General features: G+C 45.3%; 1 protein-coding gene across 1 annotated transcript; it reads left to right on the top strand.

The window, feature by feature from the left end:
* The first annotated feature begins 367 nt into the window (after positions 1-367).
* Positions 368-6,846, top strand: S100G (S100 calcium binding protein G). Its single transcript, XM_038757526.1, has 3 exons — positions 368-405; positions 870-1,017; positions 6,617-6,846. Exons 2-3 carry the CDS (start codon positions 880-882, stop codon positions 6,719-6,721), a joined length of 243 nt encoding a protein of 80 aa, XP_038613454.1. The 5' UTR covers positions 368-405; positions 870-879; the 3' UTR covers positions 6,722-6,846.
* The last annotated feature ends 9,121 nt before the right edge of the window (positions 6,847-15,967 follow it).

The raw sequence follows: 15,967 nt of genomic DNA, 5'->3' as shown, positions 1-15,967 counted from the left end.
CTTGGCTCATTAAATCACAGGAAAAGGATGCAACGGCCTCCAACGAACGCCTAATTTGGGCTAAATGCGAAGCCCAAATTTCCATACTATTGTTGTGTGTAAAGTGCCCAATTTCAGCAGGAAGAAAACTTAGTCTTAAGACTCTGAATCATTAAGCAATAAGCTGGGGCCAGACCAGATTGCATACTGCCCTTGAATATATACTATCTCCTTAGGTTCACACAGATCTTGGGTTTGTATTTCCCAAAAAATCATTAATTATTTACCTTTGAATGCTAGGGAAAAGGAAAATTTCATAATCAGGGCGGTGCGCCTGTCTGTAAATACTATAAAAGTCACCTGATCCTCCTCGGGGTCCACCACTCCTATGTCTCTCATCTAACAGTTATTCCGCCGGACAACCAGGTACGTCCGATTTCGGCCCGTTACTATCTAAAACTCTTCATTTCTCATAGAGTTGCCAGCTCTTCTTTTAACAATGGAATCCCCTCCACTATGCAGTCAAGATTGGTTTGTCTTTCCTAAGCTTTAAGAGTAAGTATGACCGATTTGTTGTTATCACCTCTGACCTGGAAATGCCGTCCTCAGGGACTCAATCCAACACACATCTTGGACATTTTTAAAAGCGCTGCCCCAGAAGGTGAGTTATATTCGCCGCGGGTGATCACGGCGGGTAACTCATTTCCGACGGCACCGTGACGGACACCGTCAAGTCGGCGGTCTGGAGCAAAAGCAATCACCGACGCCCCTTTCCCAGCTGCAGAATCCCCACTCCTCCGGGGACAGGCGCCGAAAAGAGAACTTCGGGAATGCCATCCCCGGGGGGTTTAGGGAGCCTTTTTAATGAATACCCTGCCTTCAATTTTCAGGAGCCTAAACATGAGTGGAATTAAAAAATCCCCCGAGGAACTCAAGCGGATCTTTGAGAAATACGCGGCCAAGGAGGGGGATCCTGACCAGCTCTGCAAAGAGGAGTTTAAACTGTTGATACAGGCTGAATTTCCCCAATTATTAAAGGTGAGCCTCGCCTCTGCCCTCAACCCCATCCTGTCTTTCCCCGTGACGGGTAGGAGAGTCGGAGAGGTGGGATTGAGGGAAAAGGGGTGAGATGGAGGAGCGTGTCCACGACGGTATAGCTCAAGTGCCCTTATAGTCAAGAGGTTTTGCTCCTGAGTGGGCAGGGGGGAGGTGATGAGGCCAAGCACAACAGCTCAATGTCCCCAAGCTGGCTGATTCTTTCAGCAGGCTCTGGCTTGCTAAATGCTAGTCCGGTAGAGACGCATCGCTATTAGGGGCTGCCTTTCTGGTAGCGTGTCCTCCTGGAGGGAAACTGTCTGTGGTTGGGACTAGGTGACCTTCTCGTTCTGGCCGCCACACACCGGCCCGCTGACTTTTCCAAAGGGCCTGTTGTAAAGGAGATAGCTTCCGGCAATGGCCTGGAAATGGCTAATTTTCTCCTGCCTTAATATATCATTGTGGGAATCTGTACAGGTAATTGCCCAAAGTACCTGAAAAGGCACATGATAGGTTTTCCAATTTTCATTTCCCATTTATTTTATTTAAAAATCTTCCCCTCGTAAAGGAATAGTCACTTCAGCCCCTCCCTTCCACGATACCTGCCAAAGAAATTTCTATGGCTTGGGGTTTGCTCTCCTTTTATTATTATTAATAATAGCATTTATTAAGCGCTTACTATGTGCAAAACACTGTTCTAAGCGCTGGGGAGGTTACAAGGTGAACAGGTTGTCCCAAAGGGGGCTCACAGTCTTCATCCCCATTTTACAGATGAGGTAACTGAGGCACAGAGAAGTGAAGTGACTTGCCCAAAGTCACACAGCTGACAAGTGGCGGAGCCAGGATTTGAACCCATGACCTCTGACTCCAAAGCCCGGGCTCTTTCCACTGAGCCACGCTGCTTCTCTGATAATAATGATACTACTACTGCTACTAATAATAATATTTGTTAAGCGCTTGCTATGTGCCAAGCACTGTACTAAACGCTGGGTAGATGAAAGATGGTCAGGTCCCACATGGGACTCACAGTCTAAGTAGGAGGGAGAACAGGTACTGAAGGCTCATTTTGCCGATGAGGGAATCAATCAATCAATCAGTTGTATTTATTGAGCACTTACAGTGTGCAGAGCACTGTACTAAGCTCTTGGGAAGTATGAGTTGGCAACATATAGAGACGGCCCCTACCCAACAGTGGGCTCACAGTCTAGAAAGGGGGAGACAGAGAACAAAACCAAACATATTAACAAAATAAAATAAATAGAATAGATATGTACAAGTAAAATAAATAAAGAGTAATAAATATGTACTAACATATATACATATATACAGGTGCTGTGGGGAAGGGAAGGAGGTAAGATGTGGGGGATGGAGAGGGGGACGAGGGGAAGAGGAAAGAGAGGGCTCAGAAAGAGGGAACTGAGGCATGGAGAAGTGAACCGACTTGGTGGCAGACTCAGGATTAGAACCCAGGTCCTCTGACCTACGTCCATGCTCTTTCCACTAAGCCACACTGCTTCTCTTAATGTTTCATCCAGAAACCTTCTTGCTGCCTATCTTACTGGATAGAGTGGGGAGGAGGAGGCGAGGCGCTTATCCCTTCTCCCATTAAATTCCCTCCCGCGAATGAGGCGGACTTTTCTTTTTAAACTCCCAGGACTAGCTCTGCGGCTGCCTCGGGGTTAAAGTGCTAGCTGGAGAGACCCAGTTTTAAAAGACTAATGTGGCCAGGAAACAAGTTCTTGAAAGTAGACGGACAAAAGACGCTTTTTTTTTTTTAAGGGAAAAGAGTTAATTGCCAGCATTAATGAAGAAAGCAACTGGCACAATCCACAAAGACATGTTGCTAATTTCGCTCACGAATGAAGGAAAATCTCCAAGTACTACTGCAGTTAATCTTTTGGAAGCCTCGTTTTCAAACCAGCCGTACTTTCCTGCCCCTTAGTACACATGCCCAGAATGATGATGCTATTTGTTAAGTGCTTACTGCGCGCCAAGCACTGGGAAGCAGCTTGGCTCAATGGAAAAACCCCGGGCTCTGGAGTCAGAGGTCATGGATTCAAATCCCAGCTCCGTCAATTGTCAACTGTGTGACACTGGGCAAGTCACTTAACTTCTCTGTGCCTCAGTTACCTCATCTGTAAAATGGGGATTAAGACTGTGAGCCCCCCGTGGGACAACCTGATCACCTTGTACCCTCCCCAGGGCTTTGCACATAGTAAGCGCTTAATAAATGCCATCATCATCATTATTATTATTATCATTATTATTACTAAATGCTGGGGTAGGTACGATATAGCCAGGATGGACACAGCTCCTGGGCTCACAGTCTAAGTGGGAGGAAGAACAGGTATTGGCTATTCATTTTAGAGTTGAGGAAACTGAGGCACAGGGAATTTACGTGACTTGTCCAAGTCCTAGAGAAGCAGCATGGCTCACTCGAAAGAGCCCGGGCTTTGGAGTCAGAGTTCATGGGTTCAAATCCCAGCTCCACCAGTTGTCAGCTGTGTGACTTTGGGCAAGTCACTTAACGTCTCTGGGCCTCAGTTACCTCATCTGTAAAATGAGGATTGACTGTGAGCCCCCCGTGGGACAACCTGATCACCTTGTAACCTCCCCAGCTCTTAAAACAGTGCTTTGCACATAGTAAGCACTTAATAAATGCCATCATTATTATTTGGCCATTGCTTTTAATAGCATTTAAATGGGTCAGAATGAGGGTGGAGACCAAAGCTTCTCAGAGACCCAATGGGTCCCGGCCCACCTCCACCATTCTGGCCTCTTTCAGTCTTCCCCCTTGTCCACTAATCCCTACCCTGCTGGGTTTGGGGGAGTGGAGGAGACTGGCCCTGGCGTCTGCCACTGCCTCAGATCTGTGGAGACGCGGGGAAATCTTCTCACATCCTCAGGTGACAGGGATATATGTCCCCCCCACCACTCCCCCTCCACTCCCAGTTCCCAATGACTCCGACCACACACGGACGACGGGCCTCGTTTAGACTTCCAGCTTTCAGAATACGGGACTAAGCCGGCTCCGCTTTCCACCACCTTTGGCCCCAGGGGCAAGGGTTTCCTGACTCCCCCTCGTCCCCCTGTCTTACCTCCTTCCCTTCCCCACAGCACCTGTAAACATGTATATATGTTTGTACATATTTATTAGTCTATTTATTTATTTATTTTACTTGTACATATCTATTCTATTTATTTTATTTTGTTAATATGTTTGGTTTTGTTCTCTGTCTCCCCCTTCTAGACTGTGAGCCCACTGTTGGGTAGGGACTGTCTGTACATGTTGCCAACTTGTACTTTCCAAGCGCTTAGTACAGTGCTCTGTACACAGTAAGTGCTCAATAAATATGATTGATTGATTGATTGATAAGAGATCCGGGATCCTAATAATACTAAGCACATGGCCCCAAACTAAATGCTCTCGTACTCGAATCACACTTGGTACCTGACATTTCTTTCTCCATTTTCCTAGTCGAATTCAAATGTGGCTTACAAGCTAATAATCTTCCTCCAAAGGAAAAGGCCGTCAGGCCAGGGATTTCTCAATTTAAGTCCTAGGTGACAACAGTTACTGTAATTCCCACGATAGGAGTTGGCACGCCTACCGCTTGGTATATAAGACTTCGTCTTACATAGCTGACATTCACTCTTCATTTCTGAAGCTAGGCCTAAAGCCACTCTAAATAGTCAGAGGATTCTGCCAACCAGGTTGGAAAACTCCAATAATAATAATAATGATGGTATTTGCTAAGCGCTTACTATGTGCCAAGCACTGTTCTAAGTGCTGGGGCAGATACAGGGTAATCAGATTGTCCCATGTGGGGCTCACACTCTGAATCCCCATTTTACAGACGAAGTAACTGAGGCCCAAAGAAGTGAAGTGACTTGCCCAAGTCACACAGCTGGTAAGTGGCGGGGCCGGGATTAGAACCCACGATCTCTGATTCCCAAGCCCATGCTCTTTCCACTATGCCATGCTGCTTCTATTAGATTATATATTGCTTTATTTGCTCCTTGCAGCGGAGACCTCAAAATAATATGTTACCAATTACAGTGGTATTTATTCATTCATTTCATTCAATCACATTTATTGAGCACTTACTAGGTGCAGAGCACTGTACTAAGCGCTTGGGAAGTACAAGTCGGCAACACATAGAGATGGTCCCTACCCAACAGTGGGCTCACAGTCTAGATTAATTAAGCACTTACTGTAAATGAAGCACTGTGCCATTAGCCGAGCACCACATTACGCTTGAGGTGGATACAAGATAGCCAAGATAGTCTTACCCCATTGAATTCTCCCAGGCACTTATTGCAGTACCCAAGACTCGGCAGGTACTCAATAAATACTACAGATCGATAAACTAGAATTCCAGTATTGGCCACTTCGACGATGTCGGAACAATTCCAATTTTAGTAACACAACCCTGCCGGCAATTGCTCCTTATTTGCGTGGTGGCGGAAAGAGCATGGGCCTCGGAGCCGGGGGACCTGGGTTCTAATCTCGGCCGCGTCCCCCACCTGCTGTGTGACCTTGGGCAAATCACTTACCTGTTCCGGGCTTTGGCTTCCTCCTCTGTAAAACAAGGACTAAGTACCTGTTATCGCTCCCTCTTGAAACGCGAGGCCCACGTTGGACAGAAACTGTGTCTGACTCGATTATCATCATCAATCGTATTTATTGAGCACTTACTGTGTGCAGAGCCCTGTACTAAGCGCTTGGGAAGTACAAATTGGCAACATATAGAGACTGTCCCTAACCAACAGTGGGCTCACAGTTCAAAAGTCGATTACCTTGTAACTAGCCCAGCGCTTAGCATAGCCTGCCACCAAGTCGGTTCACTTCTCCGTGCCTCAGTTCCCTCGTCGGCAAAATGAGCATTCAGTACCTGTTCTCCCTCCTACTTAGACTGTGAGCCCCATGGGGGACCGCACAGTACGTGCTTAACGAGTACCACAGTCATTACAGCCCGTCAGCTCCGGATAGACTGGAGGATCGTTGTGGGCAGGGAATGCGTCTGCCATGCTGTGCTCTCGCAAGTGTTTAGTACAGTGCTCTGCACACATTAAGCACTCAATAAATACGACTGACTGACCATCAGCGGTACCTAATAAAGACGCCCCAGCGTCCCAGATGTCGTGGGGCGTCAGCAGGAGCACGGTCTTGAGGTCAGCGGGAGGGGGAAGAGAGGCGCTGCAGTCTTGCCACCCTAAAAAGCGATGCCATCAGCATGGCTATGGCGAAACAGAGACTAGCCACAGCCAGGATGCAGCTGTGGCGTATCATCATCATCAATCGTATTTATTGAGCGCTTACTATGTGCAGAGCACTGTACTAAGCGCTTGGGAAGTATGCCTGCTGTGGGATGGAGCCTGCGTCCCAACTGCTGATTCGACTCTCCCGCATTTCTTAGCTCCATACAAACTCGGATGGATTTTTGTGTCTCAAACTGATGATGCAAACAGGCCTTTCTGGGAACGGGGTGGGGAGGCCCTCCCTGGTGTGCTTCCGGGAAGACTCCGTGGCAGCAACTGACTTTCCTCCTCTATCTCGTTTTCCCTAAAAATAACAACAACAATAATAATAAAAAAACAGGGCCCGGCCACTCTAGATGCCTTATTCCAAGAACTGGACAAAAACGGAGACGGAGAGGTCAGTTTTGATGAATTCCAGGTGCTCGTAAAAAAGATTGCCGAATGAGGTTGCCTCACAAGCCAGGAGAAGGAAGAGACTTCACGTCGGCCCCAGGGAAGACTTTCAAGACCTTGACTCTCAGAAAAAAATGCACCCAACGCCACTGGACTGTATCGATCTGCGAGGCGACATTCTGGCTGTGAGATCAATAAATGTTCTCTTCATTAACCATAAAGCGTTTTCCTTTTTGTGACAAACCAATCTAAGGCCATAACCCTCCTCTCCCTCGGCCTCTCAAATCTATCCAGATAATTCAGAGCTTTCTTTTCACGCTATGCAGAAACATGCGAAAATCCAGGCTTTCCACAGACGGTGCTTTCGACTCACCAGATGCTTTAGAGAAACTTTTCCAGAAACCTGCAAGTTGTTGAGACGTGGGCAGTCGGTGTTTCATGTTACTAAAACAGAAAGTCCTAAGGGCTAAGGACAGTACTGAATAGTCTTCTAGACTGTGAGCCCACTGTTGGGTAGAGACCATCTCTATATGTTCCCAACTTGTACTTCCCAAGCGCTTAGTACAGTGCTTGCAGCCAGTAAGCGCTCAATAAATACGATTGATTGATTGATTGATTGATAGTACAGTCTGCTCGGCCCTAACAGAATATTCTCAGTCCTGCCCAAATGTGGGTTTTTACAAGTTTTGGTGGTGACTCCTGATGGCTGAGCAGCCTGATGATGTGTTGGAGAAAACAGCTGTGCGCCTGGGAGCAGTGACAAAACACAATAAGCGCTCAATAAATACCATTGATTGATTGATTGATTGTGGAGAATTCAGTGAGGTCTTCTGAACGGGGGATTTTGCAAGGATTCCGGGAGAACTGGGTGTACCCTTTGACAGCAAAATGTCCGAAAAGTCTATTTCCACACATCCAAACGACTCTCCGGGATCTTCAGACAATGGGCAGGGAATGTGCCTATCAGCTCTGTTACACTGTACTCTCCCGGGTACTTAGTAGAAGAAGAATGATGGCATTTATTAAGCGCTTACTATGTGCAAAGCACTGTTCTAAGCGCTCAGGAGTTTACAAGGTGATCAGGCTGTCCCACGGGGGGCTCCCAGTCTTCATCCCCATATGACAGATGAGGGAACTGAGGCCCAGAGAAGTGAGGTGACTTGCCCAAAGTCACCCAGCTGACAAGTGGCGGAGCCGGGATTTGAACCCATGACCTCTGGCTCCAAAGCCCGGGCTCTTTCCACTGAGCCACGCTGCTTCCCCCTTAGTACAGCGCTCTGCACACAGGAAGTATTCAACCAATCAGTTGGTATTTATGGAGAACTTACTGTGTGCACAGAGCTGTACTAAGTGCTCCGGACAGTACAAACAACTTGGTAAACATGTTCCCTGACAAGGAGGTTACAGTCCAGGGGACTATAAAGCTCAATATATAATAATAATTATTATTACTCTCTATTTATTTCTCCATTTATTTATTTTACTTGCACATATTTATTCTATTTATTTTATTCTGTTAATATGTTTTGTTTTGTTCTCTGTCTCCCCCTTCTAGACTGTAAGCCCACTGTTGGTTAGGGACCGTCTCTAGATGCTGCCAACTTGTACTTCCCAAGCGCTTAGTACAGTGCTCTGCACACAGTGAGTGCTCAATAAATACAATAGAATGAATGAATGAATGAATGAATAATAATAATAATAGTAATGGCATTTATTAAGCGCCTACTATGTGCAAAGCACTGTTCTAAGCACTGGGGAGGTTACAAGGTGATCAGGTTGTCCCACGGGGGGCTCACAGTCTTAATCCCCATTTTACAGATGAGGTAACTAAGGCACAGAGAAGTCAAGTGACTTGCCCAAAGTCACACAGCTGATAAACCACCGATGGGAGGAAGAAAAGGGCTACTTTATGGGAGGGCTAAAGTAGTGCGACACGTTGATTAGCGTTATAGGCAGGTTGTCGGGACTTAGGTGCATGATTCGAGTACAGTATTGGGATGGGAAGCAGCGTGGCTCGGTGGAAAGAGCACGGGCTTTGGAGTCAGAGGTCACGGGTTCGAATACCGGCTCCGCCACATGTCTGCTGTGTGACCTTGGGCAAGTCACTTAACTTCTCCGAGCCTCAGTTACCTCATCTGTAAATGGGGATTGACTGTGAGCCCCACGTGGGACAACCTGATCATGTTATATCCCCCCAGCGCTTAGAACAGTGCTTTGCACATAGTAAGCGCTTAACAAATGCCATCATTATTATTATTACTATTATATGGGAGCTGAAGGGATTTAAAACTGGAGGAGAGAAAAATTGACTGGGAAAAGTCTCCCGGGGGAGATAAGATATCACAACATCTCACACGCTATTCCAACCAGTAAGGACTCCCTCCTCTGTCTCTCTCAGACTGGACTGTTTGCTTCTTCTCCCTCCAGCATGAACATCACACGGCTATCACCTCCTCCGGGCAGTCTTCCCAGACCAGCTCGGCAAGGCCCTCCAACACTCCTAACTTTCTAGAACCATGCTGATCTGACCGCCCTCCCTCCGCACATCCGCCAAGCTAGGTCTCATCATCATCATCAATCGTATTTATTGAGCGCTTATTATGTGCAGAGCACTGTACTAAGCGCTTGGGAAGTACAAATTGGCAACATATAGAGACAGTCCCTACCCAACAGTGGGCTTAAGCTCTCGTCCTCCCTTCAAAGCCCTACTGAGAGCTCACCTCCTCCAAGAGGCCTTCCCAAACTGAGCCCCCTTTTTCCTCTCCTCCTCCCCATCCCCCCCGCCCTACCTCCATCCCCTCCCCACAGCACCTGTATATATGTTTGTGCAGATTTATTACTGTTTTACTCGTACATATTTACTATTCTATTTATTTTGTTTATAATGTGCATTTAGCTTTAATTCTTTTCGTTCTGATGACTTGATACCAGTCCACGTGTTTTGTTTTGTTGTCCGTCTCCCCCTTCTAGAGCGTGAGCCCGTTGTGGGGTAGGGGCCGTCTCTATATGTTGCCGACTTGTACTTCCCAAGCGCTTGGTACTGTGCTCTGCACACAGTAAGCGCTCAATAAATACGACTGAATGAATGGAAATCAGAAGGGTTTTGAAGATGGTGTGGGACAGCTCAATTACAAGCCTGTGAGGGTGAGAGCACAGTGGGTGCTAGTAACATGGTTTCAGAAGCAGCTGAGGAGCAGCGTGACTTAGTGGTCAGAGCACGGGCCTGGGAATCAGAAGGGCCCGGTTTCTAATCCCGGCTCTACCACTTTTCTGCTGCGAGACCTTGGATAAGTCACTTCACTTCTCTGGGCCTCACCTGGAAAATGGGGATTAAGACCGGGAGCCCCTCGTGGGACAGGGAATATATCCAACACAAATGGTATGGGTATCCTCCCCGGCGCTTAGTACAGTTATTACTTTTTTATTATTACTCTATTTATTTATTTATTTTACTTGTACATTTCTATCCTATTTATTTTATTTTGTTGGTATGTTTGGTTTTGTTCTCTGTCTCCCCCTTTTAGACTGTGAGCCCACTGTTGGGTAGGGACTGTCTCTATGTGTTGCCAATTTGTACTTCCCAAGCGCTTAGTACAGTGCTCTGCACATAGTAAGCGCTCAATAAATACGATTGATTGATTGATTGATTCCTGGCACATAATAAGCGCTTAATACTACTATGATTATTACAGTTTCCAGTTAGTCTTTCAAGCCCAGCACATAACAAAATGATGGGGCACTGTTCTGTGACTTTATGGTTTTTGCTCTGGAGCTCTCAAGCACTTCTCCATCAGCCTCTAGTGACAAGGTAGCATCTTCCCCATTTTTTAAGCGACAAGCGAAGGCACTAAAATTAAGTGTTTTTGGAGGCTCGGACGAAGGCACGGCAGTACGAAAAATCCATTGAAAATCGAGTCAGGAAATGAAGCAGAACTCCAACTGTACAGAGTGATTGACATTCCAGCTCTGCAGCTACAGATTTGCAAAGTTTTATAAAAGAGAATTGCTTAAGAATATTGGAAACTTATAATGGGAAAATAATGAGCCTTCAAATATAAGAGTGGGAGATACAGGAAACGGAGAATTTAGACAGATGATAGAAGTTGGACATCAAGAGGGCCTGAAGATATAAACTCGGATGGATTTTCCAATAAATGGCAAAACTATTTCTTCCAATTTCAGCTACAGCCATGCAAAGGGCTGTTAAACACAGCTCACTGAGCATAAATGCCCCAATCAATAGATATCCAGTAGTCCCAAGATACTTCCAAACCAGACCTCATTTTCCCCAACAACATCCAGAAATACTCCTAAAACTCGCTAAACCAACAGAAAGAAAACGGATGGCCAGAAACAATGACATTTCATTCTGGAGAGAAAAAAAAGGAGCAACTTTATGGGAAGGGGGGAAAAAACCTTCAGAAATGAGGAAGAAAATATGCACTATGGCACAACATAACAGGACAGGCGTTTTACCCCAACCTAACTTCTAACCCTCTTGAAGATTTGTAGTATAGCCTTGGACAGATCTACCGATAATAATCATCATCATCATCATCATCATCAATCGTATTTATTGAGCGCTTACTATGTGCAGAGCACTGTACTAAGCGCTTGGGAAGTACAAATTGGCAACATATAGAGACAGTCCCTACCCAACAGTGGGCTCACAGTCTAAAAGGGGGAGACAGAGAACAAAACCAAACATACTAACAAAATAAAATAAATAGAATAGATATGTACAAATAAAATAAATAAATAAATAAAGAGTAATAAATAGGTACAAACATATATACATATATACAGGTGCTGTGGGGAAGGGAAGGAGGTAAGATGGGTAATAATAATGATGATGGCATTTATTAAGCGCTTACTATGTGCAAAGCACTGGGGAGGTTACAAGGTGATCAGGTTGTCCCACTGGGGGCTCACAGTCTTAATCCCCATTTTCCAGATGAGGGAACTGAGGCCCAGAGAAGTGAAGTGACTTGCCCAGAGTCACACAGCTGACAAGTGGCGGAGTCGGCATTTGAACCCATGACCTCTGACTCCAAAGCCTGTGCTCTTTCCACTGAGCCACGCTGCTTCTCTACCGATCTCCTATATCTAATTTCTCCCCTTATTAAAATGGGGGTGTTTCAGGATAAGGGGCCCCAGAAGGTCCTTTAGGGTCACGGATAACTGATGTACCAGATGGATTGGCATTTTGCATTGCCAGGGTTATACAAGTGCCAGGAGAGTATTTTCCAGTGGCACTGGCTTGCCCGCCTCCTTCTGACCTGTAGTTTCATCCCACACCAACACCCATTTCTCTCATTCCCCGCAGCGTCAAGGCAGCCCTTTAATAATAAGAATAATGATGATGATGGCATTTATTAAGCACTTACTAAGTGCAAAGCACTGTTCTAAGCGCTGGGGAGGTTACAAGGTGATCAGGTTGTCCCACGGGGGGCTCACAATCTTAATCCCCATTTCACAGATGAGGGAACTGAGGCACAGAGAAGTTAAATGACTTGCCCAAAGTCACACAGCTGACAGTTGGCGGAGCTGAAATTCAAACCCATGACCTCTGACTCCAAAGCCAGTGCTCTTTCCACTGTGCCACGCTGCTTCCCCTTCCCCTTTCCCGTAGTGCAGAAATTCATCCCTGGGCCTGAGGCAGGACATTTTGAAATCTAGCTTCTCCTTAACTCTTCCAAAGAGAACTACAAAAGGGGGACTTTTGATGGTACTTCTTTAGCGCTATGTGCTAGGCACTCTACTAAGCACTGGGGTGGGTACAAGTTAATATAGGTTGGTCACCGTCCCTGTCCCGCACTGGGCTCATAGTTTTCATCCCCATTTTACAGATGAGGTCGTGAGGCCCAGAGAAGTAAAGGGACTTGCCCAAGGTCACACAGCAGACAAGTGGCAGAGCCGGGACGAGAACTCAGGTCCTTCTGAGTTCACACCAGGCCCATGCTCTAGCCAGTAGGTCATGCTGACTGTTTTGAAGGCCTAATAAGAACTGAACTCTATAAGGTCAGACATAAATATTCTCCTCATAAATCTGAAGATTATACACAGGATGAAAATACCGGTATCCCCCAAAATGTTCAATCTTAAAGACTTGCTTAAAGTTTTTACAGGTGATTTTGATGAAAAAACAAGGAGGACTTGTGACAATTTCTATATGTGCCCTAGGGGCAGAGGTACAGTAAAATCCATTTTGTTTTTTAAACGAAGAAGTTACACTTTGACTTCTGGCTGAACAAGCAGTCCTGCTTAGCAATGCACTGCTCACCCAAATGAGTAAAAGCATCCAGAAAACGGGCCCCTAAATGTTGACCTTCTCATTTCACGCTTCGATCTCTCCCATCCTCAGAGAATCTGAATGTGGGTATGTCCCAGTTTCTCTACTGACGGAAAATGGCAACGATAACCTTTCCTGTAATCGTCGTATAAAGATTCATTCATTCATTCAATCGCATTTATTGAGCGCTTACTGTGTGCAGAGCACTGTACTAAGCGCTTACTGACTAATAAGATTCAAAAGAGCGAGTGAAATGAGTCTAAAAAGCCCTTTTAATCAATGGATTTAAGGTATTTATTGAGCGTTTACTATGTGTAGAGCACTGTCCCGGATGGAGGATGCTACCTAAGACCCAGAGAAGTTTGGCCTTTGGGCAAAATGAATTCTTGCTTCTTTCAAAAAGAGGCGAGACTGAGCTTTTTGTTTAAAACTGCCTCTACATACGCGTGACAGACGGCGTCATTATTATGTTGTCTTTCCCACCATCATTATTAAAGCGCACTACAAGTCCCCCCTACAAAAAATTAATAAGTATTTACTCTTACGGACAGGAAACCATGCTTGAAAATACTTCAATGTCAATTAGTTGTCATTTAGTCTCTCTCTTTAGGTGAAGGTTTTCACAAAACAGTCAAAGAATAAACAGCAGCTCTAGGAAACCATGCTTGAAAATACTTCAATGTCAATTAGTTGTCATTTACTCTCTCTCTTTAGGGGCAGGTTTTCACAAAACAGTCAAAGAATAAACAGTAGCTCTAGTTATTTCACAGTGGCCTCTATTGGTGGAGTCACTTTCTATATCAGTAAGTTAAATGTTGCGACAGAAACTGTACTTTAAAATGATTTGCAAACCAAAAAAGGTGCGAGTTGGCTAGATTCTGCGATTTCAAAATCCACGGCCAAAACCCATTCCCCAATTCTAATGACTCTCAGAGTTAAATATTTAACTGAGAACTGATGACTTCCAAATGGATAGAGTGTTCCTTCAGAAAGCTGAGAGACCCCAGGGGATGGATTGATAACGCAAGACAAGCAACTCCATCTTCTATCTCTACGTGTCATTTATTGTTTTCGTTGATAGAAATGTCTCCGACCGATGCAATCTATACAGTGACATGAACGAATAAATATAACGGACCACGTCAATACCACCATCGCAGTAAGGCTAGTGGAAAGGACAGTAGAAGAGGGATTTCTCACGCTAAAAGAGTTTTTCCCCTACACCCACCCCAAGGGACTTTATAAATTGATAGGCCAGACAGTCCCCCCTAAAAACCATACCCACAGCGGTCTGAAGAAAGCAAAAAGCAAGGATGCTTCCAACGTCCTTCCCCTTGCCCTTCACTTCCCCAACTCCTATTCTCACGTTTGCAGAACTGTGTCTTTTTGATACCTTCTTCCCTGACCCCACAATTCACCGCCTCCACCCAAGAGTGCAATAATGTTATGAAAAATATTAAAAGCGGTTTAAAATGTGACTTTCTTCTTCCATCATGCAATCAAACCTTGTTTAATCTGATGTCACCACTTGAATAAAACACTAGCTATAAAGGCAGTGCGGTAATGGAGGAGGCAGCCTGGCCTAATGGGAAGAGCCTGGGAGAGCCAGCTTTGCCACAGACCTGCTGGGTGGCCCTAGGCAAGACTCTTAACCTCTCTGGACCTCAGTCTCCTCATCTGTAAAATAAGGATAAAACAGATGGGTGAGTCTCCTGGGACAGACGCTCTCTGATCTGATGACCTGGAAACCACACCAGTATGTGGCAAATAATAATAATAATGGTATTTGTTAAGTGCTTACTATGTGCCCAGCACTGTTCTAAGCACTGGTATAGATACAGTCTTATCAGGTTGTCCCATGTGGACAGTTATTAATCCTCATTTTACAGATGAGGGAACTGAGGCACAGAGACATCAAGTGACTTGCTCGATGTCACATCGCTGACAGGTGGCGGAGCCGGAATTAGAACCCACAACCTCCGACTCCCAAGCCCGGGCTCTTTCCACTAAGCCACGCTGCGCTTGGTAAATGCCATTCCTAATTTATACAGAACAAAGGTGGGTATATTTGAACATTACAGCTCACATTTCCCCTGTCTTTATTTTTCCCCCACTAGAAAACATTACTTAAGTATAACTCTACACTTAAACTCAGAAATGAAGTAAAGAAGTGCTTGTTATCTGGAGCTGACTGTGAGCCCACTGTTGGGTAGGGACCATCTCTATATGTTGCCAGCTTGTACTTCCCAAGGGCTTAGTACAGTGCTCTGCACACAGTAAGCGCTCAATATGATTGATTGATTGATTCTGATGCATAAAACGTTTAGTTTCATTACAATCTGCTATTAATTTGATTTGCATCAACTAGATTAACCAACACACTTACTGAAGACTATATGGAGAAGCAGTGTGGACCAATGATGCCTGAGAAATAAATTAAGCTCTGTAGAATCAGAAATAGCATGGCTTAGTGGATAAAGCCCAGGCCTGGGAATCTGAAGAACCTGGGTTCTAATCCCAGCTCCACCGCTTGTCTTCTGTGTGACCTTGAGCAAGTCATTTAACTGCTCTGGGCCTCCGTTATCTCCTCTGTAAAATGGAGATTAAGACTTGAGAGTCCCATATGGGACATGGACTGTGTCCAATCTGAATAGCTTGTATCTATCCCAGTGCTTAGTACAGTGCCTGGAACATAATAAGTGCTTAACAAATACCAAAAAGATGAATTCTTACTCTTTAAAAGATTACTGTTGCAAATAATATAATCTCTCAACTTTATATGCCTCAACTACCACATCCGCACTTTTGGGTGGGCTTTTTGTTTTTTGGTTTTTTTTGCGGGGGAGGGCGGTGGGGGTTGGTATTTGTTAAACACTTACTACGTGCCAGGTTCTCTAACTAAGCGCTGGAGTAGATACAAGATCATCAGGTTGGACTCAATCCATGTTGCAGGAAACTGAGGCCCAGAGAAGTTAAGTGACCTCATTCAATCGTATTTACTGACAG

This window comes from Tachyglossus aculeatus, chromosome 15 (assembly GCF_015852505.1).
Source record: "Tachyglossus aculeatus isolate mTacAcu1 chromosome 15, mTacAcu1.pri, whole genome shotgun sequence".
Taxonomy (NCBI): domain Eukaryota; kingdom Metazoa; phylum Chordata; class Mammalia; order Monotremata; family Tachyglossidae; genus Tachyglossus; species Tachyglossus aculeatus.
Note: the sequence above shows the minus strand (reverse complement) of the source record. Positions and strands in the feature narration are given on the sequence as shown.